The 26,965-nt window shown below is 34.6% G+C and overlaps 2 protein-coding genes, 1 long non-coding RNA gene and 1 pseudogene across 4 annotated transcripts in view; 2 read left to right on the top strand and 2 right to left on the bottom strand.

Annotated features, from left to right (window-relative positions):
- LOC138330065 (uncharacterized) overlaps positions 1-2,341 on the top strand; it is a 2,889-nt pseudogene extending 548 nt beyond the window's left edge.
- The window catches only part of LOC138330066 (THAP domain-containing protein 1-like), a 24,440-nt gene extending 12,763 nt beyond the window's left edge, over positions 1-11,677 (bottom strand). Inside the window, exons 1-4 of one of the 2 annotated variants that reach the window (XR_011209517.1) lie at positions 11,085-11,677; positions 10,396-10,510; positions 9,874-10,052; positions 6,213-9,490 (exon numbers count right to left, since the gene is read on the bottom strand). Coding sequence is in view for 1 of the 2 variants with exons in the window: in XM_069277444.1 (XP_069133545.1) it covers positions 10,396-10,510; positions 11,085-11,272 (303 nt within the window). In the remaining variant the exon portion in view is untranslated. Of the gene's footprint in view, positions 1-6,212; positions 9,491-9,873; positions 10,053-10,395; positions 10,511-11,084 lie in introns of those variants that run through there. The other variant, XM_069277444.1, reaches the window with a different exon arrangement.
- A 9,386-nt stretch (positions 11,678-21,063) lies between these two features.
- Positions 21,064-22,843, top strand: LOC138328882 (uncharacterized protein KIAA1958-like). Its single transcript, XM_069275598.1, has 2 exons — positions 21,064-22,094; positions 22,338-22,843. The coding sequence occupies exons 1-2, from the start codon at positions 21,112-21,114 to the stop codon at positions 22,750-22,752; spliced, it is 1,398 nt and encodes a 465-aa protein (XP_069131699.1). The 5' UTR covers positions 21,064-21,111; the 3' UTR covers positions 22,753-22,843.
- A 235-nt stretch (positions 22,844-23,078) lies between these two features.
- LOC138328881 (uncharacterized) lies at positions 23,079-26,354 on the bottom strand. Its single transcript, XR_011209370.1, has 3 exons — positions 25,400-26,354; positions 24,390-24,455; positions 23,079-23,326 (listed from the first exon to the last, which is right to left on the bottom strand). It is a non-coding gene; the product is annotated as an uncharacterized lncRNA (long non-coding RNA).
- Positions 26,355-26,965: the final 611 nt, after the last annotated feature.

Raw genomic sequence — 26,965 nt, 5'->3', positions numbered from 1 at the left:
ATGTCCTTCAACAAATCCATGATGTAGGGAGTTTGATTGTTCATACAGAACATCCACTGACATCGACGATCATGGTTATGGCTGCTCAGGCGCAAATGTTAATGTTTCCAAAGGGCTATGATATGGAGGATATCGTGCATAAATACAACAGCATCAGATTGGCAGCAACGTCTCTAAGATTGGATGCTATGCATCTAGTGAATTTCTACGTGGCAGAGTTCTGCATTGACTGCATATCATATGAACGAACAGGGAAGCAAGAGATCAGGGATAGAATGAAAACCTTACTTGAGAAAATGATCAACACAGTTGACAATTTGCCCGATGTAACCAAAGCGGATGAGCAGTATCGATCAGCGTTCATTAGAAGAAGTCTGTTGGTGAAAGTGCTTCTTTACCTTGGTATGACTCACAGAGGCAAGCCTGTTACTGAGTCCGTGTCAGGAAACGACTTAACGTCTGCGAACATGGTTCTCCAGCAGGTCTTCAAAGACTGGGGAAAGTTAGAAATCAAGTGGCAGATGTTGTTTCATGTAGCAAAGGCGAGGTTGCGACTGCAAGAAGGGAGCAATGAAGACGCCCTAAAGCAGGCAGAGCTAGCCCAGCAGTTGTCCAATAAGCTCCGTCATTCGGAAGAGAGGCGGAATATCAGTGAACTTGTACAAAATGTTAGGAGCACATTAATCGCGGCTTGAGAATAGTCTCACGATCTCTTCATCTTTTGAGCTATGCTTTGATTGTTCGTAAAATATTTGTCAAGCAGAAAGGAAATTTGAAATTAATGTTTGAGACTAACATTTTAACCCCAAAATACAATCTTGATGTGGAAGCTATTGAATATGTCATTGTAATAGCTTTAAGGAGTATGTAAAGATTAATCTTAAACGTGGACATAAAACGGCAAAGAAGGCTTCTTACAGAAATCAGTACCAAGCACGAATTTAATGGAAAAAGTCATGCATTATGACTCCGATTTTTTGGTATTCGGTTACACATATTCGTAAGATTATACGCAGTTAAAGATGGTGTAATTTATGTAGTGTTACCAGGCCATAGTTATGAAAATTTGATTTAGGTTAAGTCATGGTCATTGCACATATGCACATACATATAATTTTCAAATATATCTTCAGGCAGTTGATCAAGGAACATCGTCTTAGAAGTCCATATATGACGTTATTTCATATCTAGGAGGTTGTTATTCAATAATTGCCTGACATCACTTTGGAATCGTGAGCTTTACGCCATTCCTGCTTCCTGGTATCTAATATATAAGATACTCGGATTATTCTTTAAATACACTCTACTTCACACACTCCACAGGACACCGCACTACAGGCACACCACAGCATGGAAATAATTTTATAGAATGTATTTAGTAGACGAAGACGTTATTATTGTAATCCCCGTCAGGATGTATAGGGCTATACGATCCTTTATCAAATATGCTAATTATGCATATCGAACCAAATTAAAACCATGGAAAAGAAGACAAAGCCTTCATCATAATTATTGTTCAACGAACAGCTACCAACAATGTCATCAACAAACAACAAAACTATACTTTTATTACATTCATAAATCAGGTAGAATATATAAAGCCTACAATTATTATAATTGATGATACCACTTTTTTAATCCTAAAATGTCATATATAACAGCAGACCGGTAATATCCCATCCGCTTGAAACTGATATTGCACCCCCTCCCCACGCGAAAGATACTTCATCCCTTCAACGTGACATCGTACTATAAAGAAAGCGATATCACACCCATCCTATTTTCAGATTTTGACTTTTTCGCTGATTTTTCTCCGATACTAGAGTACGAAAAACCAGGATTGTTATTGCATGATATCGTAAAAAGGCGCCTAAATTTAGAATATTAGTTTTTCTAATCTATTTTTTCTTCATAACGTCTCTTGGCAGCCTTTCAATATCAACGAATGCCATTTTGTAGTCATGAATCTTGTTATGTTCTAATAAAAATAGTGAAAGTATGGTCATTAGACTTTGTTCCATAATTGATTTTAAGTGGTGGTCATAATTACGTTAAAAAGAATATAAGTTGTATCTGGTCTTTTTTGAACATATTTAAACCCTCAGATTGCCACGAATTTACGTAAGTCCGCCTAAAAACAGATATTCAACATCATTTGCACGCAGATTAGAATGTGAATCTGGTGCACTCTCAAACATGGTTTGCATTGTATGTGTTTTTAAAACAGAAAATGTATAAAGACTATCAACACAGCTACTTAATGATACGATAAGATCTACAAACACGTAAACTGATCAACAACGAATTACATAAAATCTAACTAAAACCCATCACATATGTATTTACATTTTATATATTATCTTAAATTAAGTGTCGGCCGCCAAACAATATTTGGCGGCCGCCACTTAGTTGCCGCCAAATAAAACATTCTCGTTCTCATGAAAAATACTTCCCTAAGTTAGCCTCCGTAATTATCCGTGTGCCTACTGCGACCGGTTTACCTGAACTCTACTGCATGGGACACAAACTACTGTCAACGTTAGTAAGGAGAACAATTAACAATCACAAGAACTCAAAGCGAGTGACTACAGAAAATGCAATAAATATTTAAGTTTTAATCAACGGCCCATCTCAAAAAATCGTAAAAAACATAACTATTTTTAACATATTGATTGGTTCATTGGCTTGTGAATAAACTGGAAATCACCAGCAAAGTAGTTTGCTTTGTGGTAAACTATTTATAAAGATGACAGTTAAATAAAAATAGGTATGAATCGTTTTTAAATAATCGCAAAATCGGTATCAACAGTGAAATGATGAATATGCATCCCGAAATAAACGCCGGCTTCGAGACAAGAGAATTAAGGAATGTGTAGGAATAGATCCTGTGACATACCAATCTTTAAATAGAAGTGAGTAAATGGCGTAATTATCGTTCCTTACTTCTAAATGTGCCATTGCTTTTCAGGCGACGGTATAGTTGTCAAACAGGTCTATATTAGTTAAGCCAGTTCTATGTGTATTTATATTGATTGAAAGAGGAACATTGGAAATTATGTTGCATTACTCATGTGCAGCACAAAGCGGACCGTTATATAAAAATAAAGTTCCTTATTAGCAGCTGAGATGGGACCCCTTCATATCATGACGAATTTTTTCAGCCTAAAAGAAATGTCCCAGACGGATAAATAATACAAACTATGGACACTGACGTTCTTTGACATTTTTTCTCGAAATTATCGATACCTGTCCATTTGACACTCTTAATTGTTAATTATCTAAAACTACATTTGGCTAATAACCTCCCCCGTAGAATGCATGATCAATTGAAACCAGGTTCAAGTGTCCTTGCACTATCGGTTGTTATATTTGATAGTCCATATATTCCCAATTACACAGTTATTATTTTAGACAAAAAATCTACAGGTTTAGCAGACCTATCTGGATTCTTCCGACGTCTAGTTTTGTTTCGTGTTTGTGATTCAAGTTACTTCACCGACATTAACATTCATGACGAGCAACACACTAACGAAAAAACAATAAGAACAACAACAAAAAAAACAAATGTAATAAAAAAAAAATAAACCCAGAACCGGGAAGTATGCTTATCTCACTGTATGATTTCACAGTGGCCAGGTGGTAAACGTGTTTTGACATTACCCCCTGTACTTTATATTGAACGTTTTACTTGTAGAACTTATAGGGTTATTAAATGAAATTTTAAATGTGGTAGACACCCAATGTAACAGACTGGGGCCTAATAATAGGGTCAATATGCAATTAGCTGATTAATGACACTTTTATTATCTATTTTTATCATCAATAATAATAATAAATTGATAAATTACAAGGAACAAACTGATTAGATTTATCAAATTTTAATCAAACTAAAGTTGAGTTCAGATTTCTTGAAAAATGCAAATTACTACAAACATGTATATCTAACGTTACATTAGGCCTACAAGCTTACAGTATGTCTACTGCAGTATCTAGCATTTGTAAAACCGATGACAAAGTTGTAATGTTCGGTAATGAGTTGAATGATACATTTAAGGTTCCAATACTCAGCTAAATCAACACACACGCTATTCCTATGCCACGTGTGTGTTGGCTTCCATTGATGCGTCTTTAAACTTTGTTAATCGGAACACACGTCGTAAACTGTTGGGCGAGTTCACGTGAAACTCTAGAGTTAACTCGAGTTTCGTAATTTGAACTTTGAACTCTACCTGTGTCTAACCCAGCTCAGATTCAGGGTTCGGAGAGTTTCTCTCGGAGTAGGCCAGCACGTTTTCTTTACGACTCTCGAACTAGAGACGATAAATAGGAGTTTTACGTTACTCAATTCTCAACCCGCTAGTTTCACGTGAACTTGCCCGTAGTCACCATGCTGAGTCAAGAAATGATCCGACTGCCGTTACATGTTTTCGATTGGTGCGCTTTCAATATTGCATAGTTTATCTCCTATTGGCCCAGTTTGTCGATATTAGCCCAGTTTGTCGATATTTGCCCAGTTTGTTAATATTGGCCCGGTTTTGCTATGATATTGATAGGACAGTTTTCTCATATTGTTACCAATATGAAAGTAGTTGAATAATAATTATTTTGATGTATCTGTTTGTACACGGAAATATTTCCAATAAATGATATATTCCTGTTCAGAATCGAAACATGTAAGCATTTACTTAGCGTAACGCTACCTTAAACAAGAACGATATTAATCGGTACATTTTTAAGACATTTGATACAGTATACTTTGATTGCTCTATTACATGTTTATAATAAGGTTGTTTAAAATGCTAGTCGGAATATCAGTATTATAAATTCTAATACAATCGACAGCGGTATTTGGTCTTAACATTTATAGAGGAACAAGCTTTGATGCATACACCCTGTTGTCCACTATGCGTTCAATCACTTCCTGAATACTATATTATAAAGATTAAACACATATAGCAAACAGTTCATGTATATTATTGTACTAATGCTAGTTCATTGAATGTTATGAATATATCATAATACCAGTGCCAACGATACATGATAAGCTAAAAATCTCATTGCAATCATTATACGATATACAAAGTATCACCTACCACATATCTCAATCTGCCCATTTGGTCATTTACACACGAGTTGGTCACACGCACAAGTGCAATGAGCCTTTTACACATTTGCCTGTTGCACTCGTGGAAAAGTTATTTTGACGAAGGAGACCTGCACTGAGAGAAGAACAGGATGAACGAAGCCTGAACCATGGATAGAGCGGTATCCCATTTTCAGGCAGGAGATGTGCAAGATATAAAATTGGCACAGGTTGGTTGTGTTCTGGTAATTTTTGTTGCTCACGAAATCATTAACTTAAAGTATAACCACGTTAACATCAACAGTACAGTAACCACAGCTACAGTACATTATATATGCAAGAGGAGACCGTAGGCTTATCTCCCATCATCATCATCACACTACCCATAACAAATTAGCTATTAAAGTGGATGAATTTTAAATATTCTCCTATTTTGTGAGGTTTGTCAACAGAACATGTGATGTAAAATTGCAAACTTTGCTCACTTGAGTCTATTACTATTACAGTAACCTTGATTTTTTTTCTTGCTATGCTGTGATGCATTCCTTTTAATTAATTAAATTTATTGTTCTTATGTTCACAGATTGATACAGATGTCACCTATTGCACAGCATCAGTATTAGCTTCCATGGAAAAGCAGAAATACAGAGTGTACATTTGTTTGTGCCAAGATAAACCAGCCCATGCCCACTGTCAGTGCGTCATGGGGTAAGCGTTTTGTTAAATGATGTATATTACAGCAAGTATATAGATCAAGTGGCATACGTTACACAAGAAGCAATTTCTCACTTACCTGTAGACTCATGGGTCATTGGTTAATGAAAGGAAACGGTCCCTGAATTCAATTGTCATAATATGTAGATATGTAAAGAACTCTCAAGAAAGGAAAATGATTTTAAAAAAGTGAACAATTAGTAGTTACATTTTTTTTCAACAAAAGATGAGTATTTTCCCCTTGTTTTACAGACTTGCACGGTGCTGTTGCCATGTTGGTGGACTTTTATTTGCGCTGAATGACTTCAGCAGGGAAGTGGCTATATAACAAAGCACTTTATCATGTACATCAAAATTGTCCAAATGGAATGTGCCTAGGAAGCTAACTATGAAGCCATGTCCTTTAAGCGACCTCAAATTGAACAAGCCGACTCTGGAACCTCAAAAACCATCAAGGACAGTTCTCGAGTTTGATCCTCGGCATACATCTGACAAGATGTTGGATTATAATCACTATGCTGAGAAAATGAGGGAGCTGCGTTCCATTTTTCCAAACACAGGTGTGTATATACATATATATTTATAAAAGAATATAACACAGTTTAAATGTGCAAGCATTAATCAAGTTTATTGATCAACATAAAGCCAGCTTCATTTTGTTTACTTTAACACACATGTATTTATACAAAGACCAATTCTGCAGATATCAACATTAATTAAAATTGATTCAAAGTTTTATTTTTTTAAAATTCATTTGACAATTTAGACAATATGAAGTTAATTTCAATCTTCTGTGTATGTATATGATAAACTGAGTGTTTACAGGAAACTCTAAATGTATTGATACTGCAGGTATGACACACCTTGCTATCATACCAGATAGTGCCCCAGACTTTCTGGAGGAGGAAGAAGTGACTACCACAAAAAATGAAATGGAAGCCAGGCTTCAACAGCTTACATACATAGCTAATACATGTAAGCTCTATGTGTCTCAATTAAGTATGCTTAATGATGATTTAGAAGAAATATTAGGAGTATTCAAGAGTATGTAGAAAAAAATACTCAACAGCAAAGAGAGAGTGAACATTGGCTGGATCTCCACAAGGGAAGAATCACAAGTTCCCGCTTTGGAGATGTTATGGCATCAGGACCATCACCTAACAGCCTCATCAAGGAGTTGTTAAATGGGTCATCTTTGAACAAGTATTTATATTACATAAAATAATTACCGAAATATATTTCTTAAAATTTTGCTACCTAAGATTTTTGAGTAAAGTCAAGTGTGTTGTGTTTATTATCCAAGATATTCACCTACATACAATGTATAAGCTTTTTGTGCATTAGAGCGCCGGATACACATGTAAACCTTAAAAACGTATACATGTACATATTACATCTTATGTAATATATAATGTAATTAGAACTGCTGTTTTTTTCTATTATCTATGAAATAATTGAAATCTCACAATCTAATTCAAACTTATGTAATGAAGAAAAATGGCATAATGTATGCTTTATTACTTTGCACTTTTTCACTTTTTATTAATAATGGATTTAAAATTATTTCAAATACAATCTACAGGTACAGTACATTACCACCTTCTGTCCAATGGGGAATAGATATGGAGCAGAGAGCAAAGGTTGACTACATGGCAGTAATGGAATCATTTGGTACTCCCATACAGATAGAGGATACTGGCCTGCTTCTTCTCCAATCTGCTGCGTTTTTAGGAGCAAGTTGTGACGGCAAAGTTATCGACCCCTCCATGCCAAGTGAATGTCAAGAAGAAGTATTGGAGATTAAGTGTCCTTTCAGTATGAATGGACAAAAAATCTGTGAAATGGAGGTTCTTGATATTTTAGAGAAATTTCCATCATTTTACATGAAAACAACTGAAGAAGGCCCAGAACTGGATAAGTCTCACAAATACTATGCACAAGTACAAGGAGAAATGGCAGTGACTGGATTGCCATGGTGTGACTTTGTAGTTTGGACCAGTGCAGGGAAAAACAACATCTGTTCTCAGATGATTCAGTTTGATCCAGAATATGTTTTTAATATGCTTCCTAAGCTTCAAAACTTTTACTTTAAGTTTTTATGTAAAAATTAAAACTTCATACATCAGTGTTATGTTCACTGCAATGTCATTTATTGACAGTTTTTATACTACTATATAGATGTACATGAAAAGTAGTGCAGCCATTGTGACATTGATCACCCATTTCCTATAAATGAAAAAAATGTTAAGGCGTAAATGAATGACTTTTTTGGAAGTTATATGTACATCAAAAGCTAGCATCCTGCGAAGGTTTCATGGTGTAAAATATGATAACATTGCATGATTTTTTGTCAATATAATCACTGTGACTGTAAAAAAAATGGCATTCATGTTTTTATATAACATGATATGAAACAAAATCCGACAGTTGGCTCCCTTGCTCTCAATGATATTTAGCTGACTATTTATACACATATTCTGCTCTTATCTTGGCCAGGATAGTGTGATTTACTAATTATGATTTATAATATACATGTAAATATTAAATGCCCTGATTTGTTTATAAATATCAATATTTGAACTGTAAAACATTGAATTATTTATTTGTCAATAAAATCACTAAGAAAATCCCATTCATGTTTTTCTACAACATGATGTAAATCAAAATCAGACAGTTGTCTCCCTTCCTCTCAATGACATGGGGCTGACTATGTTTAAATGACTATCTTTTAATGGGGCGTAAAACACCAATTACCGAACTCAATGGCATATTTAGGATTCTAATTTTATCTGCTGACAATATGAAAATTATTGATCTAATTGAAAGCAATGCCATTTTCAGTTCAAAACAACAGAAAAATTATTTGCTGTCGGTAACAAGAGGAACATCAAAATTTTAAGGCAGCAAGCAACCTGGAAGCACTTGGATGCAATTGGTGCAATAGAAAGTGGTAATACACCATCAAACAAATGAAAATTCTTGACTCTACCGATGCTTCTTTGAACGTGTATTGTTACTTGAGCGATTTCTTGGGTTTCAAACACTTCCTTAATTGTAAATTGATTACTTTTTCCTTTAAAAGGTGGTATGTTTAAAGTGCAAAGCCTTTCTTTGAGCAAATCTGCAATTGTAAACCCTTTGTCTGCCATAGCATTGTCCCCTGGTTCTAACAAATCAAGAAGTTCACTTTCAATAACAATTTGCCTGTCAGAAATTCTACCACCTCAAGCCTCTGATACAAATGAGATGACTCCGGAGGGAGTTATACCTATACAAAAAAATAGGGTATTATGGTGCTTGCAATTTGAAAATGTTAAATTTTGATTGATTAAACTAGAAGATATCTGAATGAAAATTTCAGAACAGTCTAAAATGATACGTACATTTTTAAAAGGCTTGAATACTGATGGAGTTGTTTGTTTGACAAGTTTTTTAGATGGAAAAACATTAACCAGTTTCAATTCGTCATACAAAAGACATATCCAGGTCATAAACATATTAGAAACAGTGGTTTTAGAAATACAAAATCTGTCTGATATATCCTGAACAAATAGTCCAACTTTAAGTCTGATCATCACTGCAAGAAACTGATCAACTAGAGGAACAGATATCTTCATTGGTCGCTGCCTGTCTGTTGTTGCTGAGTTCTTTCCTCCCCAAAATGTCATTTTCTCTGCTTTTGGTAACATATAACTGTAAAAAAGATAAAGGGCACAATTTTTAAAATTTATAACTTATACAGCCAAATAATGGAAAAATGAATGCAGAAAATGATATATATGATGTAAATTCACTATATGGAGATAAACCTAGCAGCCCATTTCTTTTAGTCTTACTAGTAATAAGATGCACATGTACATTTTGTAAATGGATATCAAAGATTGTCAGAACAATTTGCATTAAGATACTTGATGATGAGGGTAATTCACATATTAATTTTATTACCAGGTATGAAATACATGTATAGAAAATGAGACTATGGGAATTTAACTGAATGGTTACATGTTGCTAGTGGGGTAATATATCTATATGCTGTTTGTAGTTCTACAAATAAGCCTATTGTAGCAAACACTTACTTGAAAAGCCAGAAAAAGACAGTAAATGATGGCAGTCCTGTGTAGAATCTGGTGACTTTATCATCATCTTTAATCTTATCGACGTCCCATCGCAACCGTTCACTTCACTTTTAAATGATGCATTTCTTCCCTCAGCTTTAAGTTCTCCTCCAGAAGGGGATCATCTTCACATTGTACACCTATTTACAGTTTACACCATAATAGCATCACTGTACGTCATATTCTATATTATTACTATTATGATATGTTGTACTGATGGTCGATGGTTTCTCTCCGGGTACTCCGGCTTTTCTCCACCATCAAACCTGGCAAGTCCTATACATAACCCTGGCTTCGTGGTTTATTAAGAGTACACTGTTTTTTTTCTTTATGGCTCCATAACGTAAAAAAAAACCCATTACAGTTAATCCTTAAATAAGGCTATAATAACGGTATATAGCTATAGAGAGAGGGGAAAACAGTGCAAATAGGGAAATCAGGACCTGTCATATAGATTGGTGGCATGGTCGACTTACTATTTACCTTTGATAGATCCTGGCGAGTGACACGTCCATGTCTTCTTTCATCTACTGTCTCCTTTTTGTAACGGAATACTGGTGGCGAGTAGTCAATGTCATCCCGTTCATCTGAGTGCCACCTGTAATATGATTTATGGAAATGTTCAATTTTAGTCAATTTATTTTATAGACCGGCGCATATTATACTTGTAAGTATATATGGTGTATGTTCATGAATACACTAGTAGCTATAGACTTAGGCATCTGTCTCAGGCTATGTTGACCAGACAGATCATGTTGACCAAAACCAAGATTTTTTTAGAAGAGGATTTATTACCTAAGTTTAATTTATGTGTATCGTGATTGTAAATACTTTGCAATGTATTATCATTAAATGATCATTGATGTATTCCCTATAAATCTGAGATTGTCAAGGTATATGGGGACACTCCCTCAGTACTCTTACTGAGTGCTGGGTCACACTTAGCACAGGCGTCTGCTTCTGGTTTTGGAAAAACAAAATATCCTACACACATGTATAGTTAAGATAGTAGGGGTAGGATATTTTATTTTTGCAAAACAAGAAGCAGACGCCTGTGCACTTAGTGATTCGGAATAAAGTACTGAACATACAATTCTGCGTTTGACTTCTACAATACACATCAACTCAACATGACAGAGAATTAAAGAAAATGGTAATAAAGATTAACACACCCTGTGACAAAGTGCTCGGAACAGACGTACGAATTTACGGTTGGCTGCCAATTATTTCTGTTAATTGACTTGATCCACGATCTTCTCTTGTGTTTACCTGCTGGGAACTTAAAAAATGATATGTTTCTTTCTTTTGCTGTCTGGTTCGCGCAGTTTGTACAACCGAACACACTGCAATTTTTCACCATGTTGTTGACAACATTGCCACCCCTAGGTCTCTATGCGCATGCGCGGGTAACTGTCCCGCAGTTAAGCCGGAAGGGTCTATTTTTCACCTGGATATGATTAATATATCCATAAACGCTTTCCCATTTATACTTACATATTACTGTACTATTTACTGAACCATTAAATAAAAAAAAAAAACACAAGATAGTTCAAATTCTATAAAACTTTGGTATACATTTAACATAACACCTCCGTGAAGAAAATTGTCTTCCTCCATCCACAACATTCCCTTTAAAAAGTGCTAGAAAGTAAGATTTCCATCGGTAAATGGAAAAATTGGTGCACACGCTAGGACCTTTATTTTAACCGCCGTAGTATTTAAAAAGTTATTTTGTTTTTCATTTGGCATATCTGATTGAAAATAACTAAATTGCAGACATGTTTACATTATTATGTGAGCCTAGTGACCAGTCATCATGTACCTATATTGAAAAATAGATTTAGTAAGTAAATAATACTTGATAAAATATAAAGCTATACCCTGTGGTTGGCTCCATGATGACTCACTGATTAAAATCCTTCCCCTTGACCGCCCAGCTGGGTCAATATACTATATATAGCTAGGGCCAATATATCTAGATCTACTGATAAGAGGTCTAGATGAAGTAGCCAAATGCCAGCATCATACTGGTACATGTAACACACTGGAGCAGGACTTAATTAGTAACATTCACATAGGCAGCATAAATTACAAATTACCAAAGTTTGCTATATTGTAATTATTATAGAACTTAAATAATGTATGATTTGAAATAATTATGTATTTATTTTATATAAATATATTACGAAAACTGAGGTTGATTGTTTTGGATATAAGATATAATGTTGATCGAATCTTGCAAAAAGACTTAATTTCGCTACATCAAAATATTTGGAAACTACATTCTTTATATTTATACTTTACAAAGACATATTTTGCAGAATAATGTATCAAAATTAACTTTATCTCTGACAAATAAGTTCATATTTGCTGGCCTCTCTTGCTATTGATATTGTTAAAGGAACATGAACCTAAATAAACCATGTCAATTTGAGTAAAATACATATTTAAGACGTGTCAGATACCTCACTAAGTAATATATATTAGTTATTGTGCAAATGTGTAAAACTAAATAATTAGAATGGAAATTCCATCTTTCTGTATTTTGAACCGGCCCGGTCAAATTTTGTAGACTGAGTGTGATAAAAATAGTAGTGTTGGATTGTAGTGACCTCCCACAATGCACTGCACAAATTAAATGAATGTAAAGAAAATGGTGGGTCAAAAACGCGGATGAAGCGAACACAAACGAATTCCGAAAGAAAACAGAGTGAGCAAAGAGTCAGTAACCTGGGCGATTGGGAAAGTAGGCAAATATGAATGGATCGCTGAAATGCAAGAGACGGGAGCATCTTCCCACTTTATACTTGCGTGATGTACATATGTTCAATGAGTCAAGTACCTCCCTTCGCGGTGCCTCGTCGAATGAAAAGTCTCGTTTGACTTTTTGACTTATCGTTATTACGCTTAATACAAATTGTTTTATAACAAATTTTAACAAATATGACTTAAAATTCATTTGTCAACCATCATAAATAAGAATATAATCTTAAAATGTTGAAAACAAATATTCCTTGTCATGTCAGCAAGTTTATTGTTCATTATAGCCTCGCTTTCGGCCAGCATTCGTTTTGTGTTCCAAAAATAGAATATGACGGTCTATTTTTATCAGTTTTTGGGGTAGGTATTCCCCACGTTTTCCTGTCGTTTTAGATAACCAATCGTTGTAATAAAATATTCAATAAACATATAAAACCATATCTAAGCATACAGAACAACTTATTTAAGGTTCATGTCCCTTTAACTGGAAATTACCTGGTACGTATTTCATAAGTAACAGCAATACTCAAAATAGGTAAATAATGTTTGTTTGGAGACCAATCTTAAATCTAATTTATACAGATCTATCTAAGTAATTCTTAGTCAATTTGCTGGTAAAATTATTTCTTGTTTTTAACTATACTGTATTTTATGAGTGCATTTCTTTTTTATCACATCTTACTATTCTGTGACCTATTTGATAAGTAATTAATTGCTGTATAGCATCTTACACTTGTTGTTTTCCTTTTCTAGTATTCTGTGAAGAAGGTATTTTGTGATTTATGCACTTTGACTTACAAATGTATTTTAGTTGTTATTTTACTAGGGGAATATCTTGAAATATTAAATGACCATTTAAGTATATTGCAGTAAAACAATTACTTGAAAAATTCTTGTAAAACCATAAGTAAAAATCTCTCTAGATAATAAGTAAACTATGTACCTGGTTTTTACTCAAATCTGTACTAAGTAACTTTTCCAGTAAATAGTTCACTTGTTGTAAGTAATTCAGACAACGTTAAGTAAATCTTAAGGAATCATCTAGTAATTGCGGTAATGCTAAGTAAAACTTCAGTAATATATTTACTTGATACAAGTAATTTCTTGTTACTAAGTAATATGTTTTCTGAATGTAGTATAGACACGATTGCTAATATGTTAAGTTCGACAATGAAATTAATGACATCATAATGGTGATTAATAGCATTGAAGTATTTCGTACCATACGGGTACATGAGTGCAACTGCTTCAAACATTCGCAGTTACTGTTGAAATTAATAGCAATGCTACCAAATATGCTACAAAAACAAATACCTGTGAAGATATTTGTTCAGATTTTGTCGAATGAAGTCAAAATCGATGATAATTTTAATGTGTATGCAAATGTTTGTTGCAGTGGCGCGATTTCTACTATGAGTTCAACCTGGAACGAACATTAAAAAACTTAAATCACAATAATTATAAAACACAAACGTAATGAAGAAACTGATATTCAAAGTCCTACTATTTGGATTCAATTCGGCACAAATCATTATAAAGTAATTCATAAAAACCAATACTGTTGTAGATTTTGTCAATGTGCTATTGAAGGGATGACTTTCGTTGTCTAATCAATAGTTCTGTCAGTTCAGATCTACGTTACATCCTGTATAGCTGATTATTTATTTTTTTAATTTATTGAACTTTGCCAGAAGCCGTGTTTTGTCCGCCCGTCCGGCCTGGTCTGGGTTCTATTTCATATACGTTTTCATATCTGGCATGCTCGGTGTACCTAGGGGTCGCCTACCACAGTTAGGTCAATATTACCTGTATTTAACCTTTGACATAATTCTCAATAATGAGCATAGTCCTTTCAACAGCCAGGGTGAACATAACCAACACCGACCTTCTGAGATTACACTACAACTCTCTCACGAGGGCACCAAAGGAATTAAATAGATCAGCAATTTTGGAATGAGTTCATATATACTGTAAAGTCCAATCTGTTGTGAATGTGTAATGGCAAGAATAATGAAGGAAATAGCATGGCTTTCGTCTAAAGAATCATCATATATATATATTGTAGTATCCTGTAAACTTTGATGTTTAAACTAAACATTTGTACCGCGTTATGATGACAGGGATATCGAGAATTTGAGGTATCTTACAACATTTTATTGGTACACTGTATAACTATGAACAATAAACAATACATGTAGAAAGACGGATTCTGGTTGTTTTATATAATCCATACATCCCTTGACGAAAGTTAAACAAAGGTAAAACTTATTGGCAATAAAATAAAATCATATCAGTTCAATAGAATAAAATCGCCTCAAAAACACATTGAGAGTGTTAATATCGAGCACTATTATTGTGTTGGAATTGGTAGATATCCCAGTACAATGAATGGACATTCGTATTCAAACTATTCAGAACTGCGACATAAAAGTGTTCCTCTATGCTACAGACTCACTGGTGACTACCTAGAGGTTAACATCACAAACACATTATTACTAAACCTCAGGTGTTAACAGTTTATTTGTTTTCCCTTGTTTATGTAGAATCAACTGTTGTGTTGGAATACGTCTTGCATTCATTTCTAACGAAACATATATTAATTAGCCTTAACTTTATATGTGCCGCATTTTTATACTCACTAATCATTATAAGCTTTCAATATAATATTCATCACCAAAAGCTACCAACATTTTGAAAATTACAGTACTTTCAATGCATTGGTTTTACTTTTAAAAATACAAATAAGAGCAGAAAATGCTTTTTAGCAATACTGCTAAAAATAATTATATGTACATCTATAGTGAAGCGAAACGAATACCTACTGTCAGACTATGAAGCCTAATTGTGGTCTACAGTATCATTTAACATTTTCCTGTTTTTTCATTGCGGTTTCGTATTGGCTTTGCACGGAAAATTCTGGTCTTTGCATGTATTGGCTCTTTTCACGGATAAACATTTAGCAAACCCGAGGACATCTGTCTCAATAACACGTGTGTAAAGTGGTTTTGTCTGCTTGAAAGGTGGAAGGTTTTTACTTGTTGATATAGACCTCCGAACCAGTCGGCTTAGGCGATCTTATTTTCGCCGAGTGGTTAGAAACTGTACCATGCTATACCATGTTTTCTCGTGATATAGATTGTATCTATCGTTTCGTCATCCCATTCTTCACTGTGACGAAACTTGAATTGTTTTTCAAAAAATTGTATCGATAACAAGATACAACAGCCATCATAGGGAGTCACTTTTAAACAAACCTTAAACATTACTATTTAGTCAATATGATAATTTGTTTAATATATGATTTAATTACACTGCAATTACCATTGGTCGATTACTCTGAGTCACATTTAAAATGAAGAGTTACACATTCATATGCAAAACACATGGCGCCTAACGACAGGATGAATACGATTTGAATAATAATTGTTTGGAAATGTTAGCACGCAGATGCCATGATAATCGGTAATATATATATATATATGCTTTTAATTCTGCTTAGTTAAGGAGGTGTGTGAAGGAGTATTCCAGGTTGTCTTCCTGCTTGGCGTCCGTGAATATATATATATTTTTTTATTTTGAGTTTTTGCTGTATATGTATCACATGTCTGGATACTAGTTCAAAAGGTACATCACGTATTTAATATTACAGATATTACATGGAAACATATCAACGATTTGTAGGGGTTCCATTTTCAGGCATTTAGATATCCAGGACAGAGTGATATCTGTGTTACTTTTACGACGTCATCAGTAGAGAATCAATGCTTTGTATCAAGTCATGTATTCAAACGATTTACTGACGAGATGAATGAATTAACAAAGTCGATTTGATAGACATGGACCTGCAGCAAACCGTTCAAAGTATATGGCGGGTGATAACATAAATGTCGAAATTGACAAAATGAATGGTTAATTATACCAAGCCCCCCCAAGCAAAACGTTGGAATTTGAAAAAAAAAATATGTCATGACTGTTAGATGATTATTCTCTCACCCACGATCAGTGTTCATTGTCTGGTCTTCTGTAGTGCTTTCACAAATATATATCTAATGCGTTGAAAGAATTACTTGGTGTTACATATATATTACCATCATACATTACGAGAACGGTTGTATCAATTCAGTTCTAAGGACAAGCAGTCATATCGTTGTAGAATGATACTCAGGCATCCTTTTGTCTCATGCTTTGTTTGGAGATTTCATTTAAAGCCTGGAGGTTGTTCAAACTATTTATATGAATATTGAAAAATATATTTCTATGAAAGTTCAATTCTATTTCAGCATGGATATTTTCCCGACTTTTTATATGCGAGTTTATGATTGTAATGCACAGGGATTCCTGAAAGTAAAATGTAAAAAGAAATCCTGTCACCACAAGCCTCAATATGAGCAGTTCCATGACAATCGACCCAGGTAGCGAATTATTATAAAATCGAAGATTACAGAAGATACATCAATATGGACATTTATATCATGTTTGGGGTTACACCCTACTCCAGAACTCCTCAGAATATTATGTAATTATCTGTGTATCGGTTAAAAGTATATCAAATGACAAAAAACATAGCTTGCGTTGTGTTCCTCGCGTTCCTGTTCCGGTCTCGGAGACACCACCAGACGTGACTCAGCATTGGTTTACCATCAGGCCAGATAGAGCGTCGAAAATGGATAATCACAAACATTCCTTACGTCGTGTTCCTCACGGTCCCGTTCCGAATTTGGAGACACTAGCAGACGTAACACAGCATTGGTTTACCATCAATATGACAAAAATCAGATAGAGCATCGAAACTGGATAGTCAAAGGTATGTCGGGTATCTGCTACGAAATGTTCGGAGACATCAGTGGGGCACAGTCTATCAATGTTATCTTTGAGCATTGTCAGAAATAATGCCAATGGGCGATTTGAACGTATGCAGTTTTCAACATTTAATATTTTGTTTGTTTGGACGCAGTGGAGAGGTTGATGGTTTCGACATATAGCTGAAAAGTCTGCTAGAGTACATAGTTTATGATATCTGATTGATCTATTTACCCTCTTATTGTATTTGATTGATCTATTTATCTCTTGTGTTAAGGCCCGGGCATACTTGCGCTTTTAGTGCACCGTGGCGTATTTTAAACATGTACGAGGAAGTAAAGGTACGCTTTGATATAAGAACGTTATAATAAGTTGTGATACACTGGATAAGATGTAGTAATGTGGGTATTACTAGATTCACTTATGTAGGTTTCACAATAGCGTCCTACGCTGTCCTACGCTTCGATACACTCATTTTAGGAGTTAGGTTAGTGACATAGTTAAGACCTAGTCATACTTGCGATATTTACGTTCATTGCATTCTTGACAGTTGGCTTTCCCATACGTCCGAGAGCAAATGTTGAACGATTTTCAATACGCTGTCGGAAATCTATGCAGACCCATGAGTTCTTGGACTCAAAGATAAGGAACCGAAGTGTACATTAACGTAACACAGTGTAGGGCAACCTAGATCAACGTCGAGTTCTGCGTGTCCTGTGTGTCAAAGTGTATCTCAGTGTATTTCTACCACTAATCGAACTCCTAAAATAAGCGTATCAATGCGTAGTATCAGAACATACATAAGCGTATATCTAGTTAGGAATACCCAAAACATTGCACCTTATTTAGCGTACTTTAACTTGTCATACTGTATCACAGTGTACCAAGACGTTCCTATAGAGACTATAGAATCAAACCTAAAATAGATTTCTTGAAATCCCCTTGTGGGCACAAGATTTCATAGTGAGGTGAAAGTTTTGGAGGCTGCTGATTGGGTATTCAGGGCGCATCAGTTCCAAACGTTTAATATGTGGGTTTGGCAATAAATTCCGATGTTAAATTATTTCAAGTCTGTTTCTGACAGAGGGAGGTAATCAATATTGGAATTAAAAAAAAAAATATTGGTCAAATTTTGGTGCGGAATTCAACATAAGATGGCATTCCCAATATTAAGGTCTAACATGATGGTAGATCTTATTTTTTATTCAGAGGTATGTGATAGGAAACATAATTATATGACTTTCTTTAAAATTAGTTACGTGTGGCCAGGCTTAAAAACTCCATTTAACCTGGACAGTGGCAAACGTTAACATTGTCGTCTATGGGAAATCATTTGGTTCTGTAGTCTTTATAGAATGACAACAGGATATGACGTTTTCGTCATTCATCGTACCTGGACACCATTTTTCTGAACCCAATCTGCATATTTTTGACTGGAAATGGAATGTTGATGGTATTTTGCATGTACTTTATACATATTTGATAGTTATATTTAATACGGGGTCATTTCTGTCTCAATAACAACACTGTTATTTGGGGAATTCTGGAAAAAAAGTTCACATCACACATATATTGTTAAAGACGCTCCACCGCAGACAGAGCATAAACGATATTCATCATTTGAACAATAATTGATGTTTAATCGTGTACATATATGCATATTTAACACAAAATATAATATGAAATAGTTTATTTCGCCTTTGGTGCATCCGCAATCAGTTCTTCATTCCATATAGGATATAGTGCCACGGATTTTTTTCGGGATGCAATTAATTTTTTTTTCATATTTTAAACTTTAAGTAAAATTAGAAGCTCTAACTTTTCAATAGTAGTAATGGTGTTAAGTAAGTAACTTTTGTAACTGAAGAAAAATACTAAATCGTCTGCTCCCTTTTTTGATAGTGAAAAAATACCATTTGTCAGCGGTGGAGCATCTTTAATAAAGCTAAGCAGATGTACCAATATCCCTGAAAGTGACTATACAGGAGATATTTTTGTAACGATTATGACACCGAGGCTTAACGAATCTATCACCAATACGCGTAGTGTTTGTAAACAAGAACACGTGCTACAGAAATTATAAAATGTGACGTACATTTGTATTTAAGTGTTAAAAGGTTATTATAAATGTGAGATTTTGCTCAAACGATGAACAGGCGTGTAGTTCACGTGTAAACGTAATAGCACAAATATAAAAATATTATTCAAATGGGTCAGAGATGTGTACGCCATATTTAAAACTTTCACAAAATGTTTACTGTAAATTCCTTTGAGACTTCAGTGTTGCACACCGTTTAGTACTAGGGTCCACCAGATTTTGGTTTGGATAAGTCTGTAACTCATTATTCGGGGCTATTGGCGCTCTATTGAAAAGTTTGGTACAACCCTTTAACGCTTTCTGTAAATTAGCTTTAGCAGCAAGCTCTGTTCGCTCATAATAATAAAAAATAAACAATGCAACAAGATTTTTTTTTGCAGATAACAACATGTAGTTCACCTTGAAGATGTCCGAAAAAAATATTTTGACTTAACCCAACCTATTTATCGAAAAGAGTTTTGAGTGGATGTGTGGCCGTTAACAGTGCCACAGATTTATCCATATGGAACTGCCGTCAGCCTTGTTTTGCCCTGAACTGCCTTCAGTTTTACTATGAGATAGTCCAGGAGAGGTTATACGTCTGTGATCAATGTAGTAATCCCTGATATATCGAGGATGTGACGTGTTGTGAATCCCCTTTCATGGTCATCAGAAGAGGAGAGAGACAAATAAAATAGTTGATATTGCACAAATTATATACACCGGGGCTAATCGTACAAACCGGGCTACGCTATTTAAGCTCGTGGAAACACTTGTCTTACATAGAAAAATAGCGTATGTTATAAATATTTGCTCGGTGTTCAATTTACCGTCAAGAATCTAAACATTCAAGTTGCCCACGGAACAGTAGGTAGAGTTATTTCCCTTCCTCCAGTTGTTGGCTAAATCTATCTAAGATAAGATATGATAAATATAATAACTATAAACTATGGTCGAAAACACCACCGGTGTTTTGTAAGTTCCACGGCGAAGTGTATTGCATTTAGAAACAAACACATTATCTAATTTAGATACAAATGTACATTTAACCTCCAAATCTCGATCTGGTAATTATGATTTTTTAGGTGTTTATGTTGTCTTTTACTATTCGTTGATTCGTTTGTTCATTACCCCTTTGTATGTCATTGCACTACTTGCGGATAACAGGAAACACATTATAATTACGGGGATTATATGTAGAAACAAAATGAGTTACTCTGGTCAATTTACATATGCATGTATTAACTTATGTAAAGGAGAATGTCCTTGAGGACATTCTCCTACTTAAAACATAACCCGCTCTTGCATTAACACATAGCATACTCTCGATAGATTTTGAAAGCTAACAATGCATGAGCAACCAGTCTGGAATGATATTGGACTGGTATAGGTAAAACTAGGATCAAAGTGTGTTCAATCAACCATGAAGATTTTTGGACAGGTAAAGGTAACAAATGTTATATATATAGTATTTGCATGAGTATTTCATGCAATGTCGCTCTGTGACTTGCAACTGAGAGTTTTCAATTGCCCATTTCTGAGGTGAAGTTTGAAGGGACAGCATGTCTGATTCCGATTCTAATGCGATTTTCATAACCCAGTCAACATTTGTGGAGAAATTATCTACAGATCCCGATACCGATGCTGTTCTAAGTGATATATTAGACATGCAGGAAAATACGCAACCAAATTTTAATTTAAGAAACAGCATTTTTTCCGATATTTCTTCAGCCGACGATGAGAGTATTGTTCAATGCTCAATGGAAATGGAGAAAATGGACAGTCGTTTTAGAATTCCCTTAAACACTGTGGATCTACAAAATATGGTTGATAGTGGCAAGTCAGCAAAAACTGAAAACAAGACTCGCTGGGCTATTAACCTGTTTGCAAATTGGCAGAAGGAGCGCGAACGTGTAACGAAGAGCAAACAGTATTCGAGTCCAATTCTGGAAATGAAAGATTCCCTCCTGAATGAAGCCCTTAGTTTCTTTATTGGTGAAGTAAGAAATGAAGCCGGCTCAGATTATAGACCAAACACCATGTATGAACTGTTAATATCGATTCAACACCATTTCCGCACCAATGGGAGATTCGTAAGCTTTTTAGACGACAAAACATTCTCCGGACTGAAAGCTGTTTTAGATTCTAAAATGAAGGAATTATCAAAAAAAGGAATCGGTCTCCAGCGACGTCAAGCAGATATAATCACCCAAGAACAGGAGGAAAAACTGTGGACAAAAAATATTTTGGGTTCAGATAGTCCTCAACAACTACTGGATACCATGATTTTCATGATAGGCTTGAATTTTGCTCTGCGAGCAGGTCAAGAACACAGGAACTTGAGATATGGAGAACATTCTCAAATCTGTGTGAAAACAGATACTGAAAACCGTACATACTTAGAGTATACTGAAGATGTATCCAAAACAAACCGTGGCGGTATCATGCATAGAAAACTGGATCCAAAAGTTACACGGGCATATGAAAATCAAAAGCAACCAGAGAAGTGCATCGTGAAACTGAACACAAAATTTATTGCCGCCAGGTAAGTTATAAACCATTCCCATCACTCACTTGAAACCTGCAGTTTATTTCGTTTTTCAGTTTAATTCTAAAACGATTTAAAGTATATCATAATTATATAGCTGTAAATATTTGTTAAAATGGTATGTTAATTCCTCCATCCTTATCACATACATATGTCACTATCCTAGATAAGTAATTATTAACTATTCTGAAAATTTGTAGTTAAATACATGGTTGAAATACATCTGCCTTTTGTTTTCAGACCTGACAACTGTAACAATGATGCCTTTTACCTCAGACCTAGGAAATACACTCAAGGAAATGTATGGTATCAGGATGCGCCAGTTGGGGTTCACATCCTTCAGCAAACCGTAAAACGTCTTTGTGAACAAGCTGGGTTTCAAGGATTTTATACAAACCATTCTCTCCGCGCTACGGCTGCAACACGACTATATGGTGCCGGAATCGATGAACAATTGATTTCGGAAAAAACTGGCCACCGATCAAATGCAGTTCGTGCATACAAGCGCACTAGTGACCAGCAGCAGTGTGACATTAGCAATATTCTTAGTGGAAATTCTAACAGTGTCAAAGTTCCCAGATTGGAAAGTGCAAATGGAGGGAACACTGAAATAAATATCGAGACCGGTGCTGTCAAGATACATGTTAAATACTGAGAAGTGTTTGCTCAATATAAAAGCAAAATTGTCGGATTTAACTACATATGTGTTACTGTTACAAATGCCATTTGATTATTAAAATATGGGTGTCCAGATTTTTGGTTTGGATTATTTTTTCAGTTATACAAACACTGTCCAAAAATCTAAAAATAATGGACAGTTCGTATTAATAATGGACTGCTAACCGTAATAATAGACAGTCAGCAGTCCATTATTACATATAATGGACTGTAACAACAATGGATGATGTAATAGTTATGTTTTAATAAGTGTGTGTGATGTAAATGGTCCTTCTTATGGCCATACGTATGCCATTTTCCCTACATTTCGTATGTACGGATCATTCCATTTACTTATCATTAATGAGTTATCATTATACTAGATACCTTTGTCCGAAATGTCCTAGTGGTCAATATCACGTCATAGCAGATCTGTTGTTTCATTGGTCCTCCATGATCATTTACCGGTAACTTGAATTGCGCCCTGTTTGACCCAAGGTACGTAGCTATATATAGGTTCTTTGTGCCATGGACGAACCCGTTAGAGAGATCGAGATCATGTAAGTCTGCTTCTGCAATTGTTTAATGATAAATTAACATAAAACTACATTTTTCATATGTGTGCGGTAGAGGTGCGTTTCTGACTATACGATTGATAGAAATTAGAAATGAGATTGAATTATCAATTGCATCAAAATGGACCATACTCGTACATTTAAGTCTCTAGTCTAATAATGTTCAGACATAATACATGTACAACAGTAAACATATTTCAGAATATTTTATATATAAATATTTTATTCATGTTACTAAAATTTGAAATCACCTTTCGAAGTACATATGTACTGGAGTCTGATCGCGATGAACTCACGATCACGTTACGCACGGATGACTTCCGAGCCGAGCCATCGATCCACGCCTGACCACGGTAAATACCACAGGGGCATGATACTTATCTATAGTTTATACACATTTTGACCCACCAGGGTGTCCATAAACCATTTTAGGCGTTTAAGATAAAAATCGACAAAACGTATAATACACGTGTACAATTTATATAAGGTATCTGAAGATAGCTAAAATTGGTCTATGGACCACTCTGTTGGGTTCATGAAAACATTTATATAAACTATATCTAATTCTCAGGTTCCGGTGGTATATTAAATAATGCTGCACTATCAAAATTTCATATTTTGTTAAAGTTATAGAGATTATGCTCCAGACGTTTGACCTACATCTCAGAATTTCAAATTTGCGAACACAAACCATCTGAAAAATGTTCTTGGTTACATTAAAAGAGATTTTTTTTTAATATAAATCAATTTTTGGCAAAATGTGTTCACTTCACGATCACAGTTTCTGAATCGTCAGAGGAATATGTAACGGATTTGGTATTTTGCTCTTATGAGTTAGTAGTATCGCTGTATCAATTTTCTCCGATGGACTTCAAATTTACGTAAATGATAATTACTATGTTATTATTTAGGGGTCTATATACGTACCAATAGAGAAAGGTACACTTCCGCAAAATGTTTTAAAAATGTAAGATGATAAATGCAGACTAAATCATTATCTTGTCCCAATTGTTTTAAAGAAAGTACTATGAACAACCTGTACTTCCTGGCGTGGACCTACCATAGACTGTCATCCTCCCGTACAGCCACATACATCCCCGTAAATAATTTGTACCGATCATCTGTACTAAAATAAGAATTAAAAAATATACTTTCATATTATGTCAAAATGTTTTGTTATATTTTTCACATTTTCACATATCTATAGACATGAATGCAATACAGAACAAAAAAAACCCCAAAACACTCAGTCTCTCATGCAATGTAATGCATACTTTTACTAGTTTATCTATAGTAATGTGACAGCTAGAAGGTGGATAGAAGTTTGACCTTTTTGTAAGTGGTAGGAAGAAACTATATGATATTACTAAGAGACATAATCAGCGTCTGGACACAAAAGGTGGTTCATATACACCATGTCAAATTTTTAAAACTAGAAGCATATTTAAAACCGAAATAAATATCGAAGACAGGGACTTGTAACGTAGGTTGTGAGAAAGTCTGCTGTGTATACATGTGTACTAGGCCTATATACTATATACATGTAGTATATAGTACACAGGTATACACAGCAGACTTTCTCACATCATACGTTACAAGTCCCTGTGTATTGAACTGAAATGCAATTATCGCTTTTAGGTTTGTAATTTATTAATATACTCTATATTTTTTTTTGTCCCTTGTTATACCCCCTCCCTCCATCCATCCATCTCTTTCTTTCCTCCTCCTCTCTGACTTTCTCTTTATTATAAATTGGCAATGCATTTTCCACTTTCCATTTTAAAAAGCATCGATTCCTTCTGTGACGTCATTACCCAAACGTTGAGTTCTTCAGGGTGACGTCTTTTAGCCATCGTTCTTCTTGTAATTAACATATACATGCACATCGGTAAATTCTTTTAACATGTGTCAAAGAAATTACATATCTAATGCCAAAAATAAGGACTTCCGATTCGGTCATTAATTAATCTACCAAAGCGGTATAACACCACAATATCATGGATCTCGACAAAGGTCCTTTGATATCTATATATATACATAAAATAGATATTTAATGTAATGAACACTTACATGTATCTGGATAAATCTCCTCCACTTCATCCAGTCAAATTAAAAAAAAATCTCTTTACGTTTCCCCGTTTACAAACAATATGTATTTCTGAACTTTATAATGATCAAACATTGTATATAGTAGTGCATTAATATTTAATGACTTGTACAGACATCTTAGACTAGTTCTATAAATGTATTGTTTATAATTAATGCAATTATTTCTTTGTCAATTTTCCATGATAATGAGTAGTTAGCAGTGAACTTACCAAAACAATGTGTGTTTATTTACAGTTAAAGGTATGAAGAGAGTTTCTAGCAGAACGTCTCAACTTGGAAAACGATTTTGGACTTCACAGCATTCAAAGAGTAAGTGCCCTGTTGTTTTTCTCTCTCTGTTAAAATATTACATATGATGATGCATGGTGATGGTAATATCAATCTGATTAAAATACAGATCATTGCTATACACTACATTAACTACTCTACAACATCGTGTTATTTGTATGGTGATCTGTATTTTAATCAGGTTGTGGTAATATCAATATGATTTGGGGAATAAGTGTGATGGTGATATTAAAAGTGAATAAAAATAATAGTTTTCGGTATTTAGATTTATTTTACCTGAAATTTAAAAAAAAAAAAAAAAAAAAAAAAAATCAAAGATTACAGATTAGATAATTGATATTTCTGACTTTGAAAAGAACATGTCTTGTTGTTAGAATATGGATAGATAGTATATTGGAAGGGTAATATACATATGGCTGCACAGTCATCCTCACTAAATAGTTACAAATTTCGGTCAACCTTTCCTTACCTACCTATGGGTATAATACTGACTGGTCTAGGGCAATAAACTCTAGAACGAATATACGTACCCGGCCTACTATACCTTTCAGGACGACACCATTTTCTGTTAAAAAGTCTTTTGAGCTACAATATTGCAGCTAAATAAACTCATGCCGCCTGAGGCTGTATTGCATGGCTACCCATGCTATAAAGCCTCGTGACGTCACAGCGTCAACAAAATTTCTATTTCCTCGGTAAAATTTTAACATTTTTTTTCACAAACTTGACTAGTTTTACTATAAAAGATGCAAACAACGGGATTTTTGTTGAAAATATCACGTTATTTTCATGTATGAAAAATTGACCTCAAGCCGTGGATTTCTTCCAATTTATTTCAAAATGGCGGGATATTAAAATTGTAAAATTGCAATAAAACGTCGGGGTATGAAAGAAAAATACTCTTTCATAAGTGGATATGAAGGATAGGGATATTCTACCCTCGGGATCACAAAATGATGCAAAACCCTCGGCAAGCCTCGGGTTTTAATACATTTTGTGACCCTCGGATAGAATATCCATATCCTTCATATCTACATATGAAAGAGTCTTATAGTCTGTTACATGAGAAGTAAAATATTTTGGTTCCTTAAGACTTTTTAACAATATAGTAAAATGTACTGGTAAAACGCGGGAGGTCAATAAGTTTTCTTCAATTTCAAAAGGATAATTTTTCAAAGTTTTTTTTTAATTACTCATACAATACAATTACATTTATATATTGTTTTTGGATTAAGATCT

This window comes from Argopecten irradians, chromosome 8, assembly GCF_041381155.1.
Source record: "Argopecten irradians isolate NY chromosome 8, Ai_NY, whole genome shotgun sequence".
In the NCBI taxonomy this organism is placed as follows: domain Eukaryota; kingdom Metazoa; phylum Mollusca; class Bivalvia; order Pectinida; family Pectinidae; genus Argopecten; species Argopecten irradians.
The sequence above is the reverse complement of the archived record's forward strand: the minus strand, read 5'-3'. Positions and strand labels throughout refer to the sequence as shown.

Coding starts and splice junctions, on each gene's coding strand:
- LOC138328882 (XM_069275598.1), top strand. CDS start 21,112: ATGTCTGATTCCGATTCTAATGCGATTTTCATAACCCAGTCAACATTT. Junction 22,095..22,337: donor ACAAAATTTATTGCCGCCAG/GTAAGTTATAAA, acceptor TTTTGTTTTCAG/ACCTGACAACTGTAACAATG.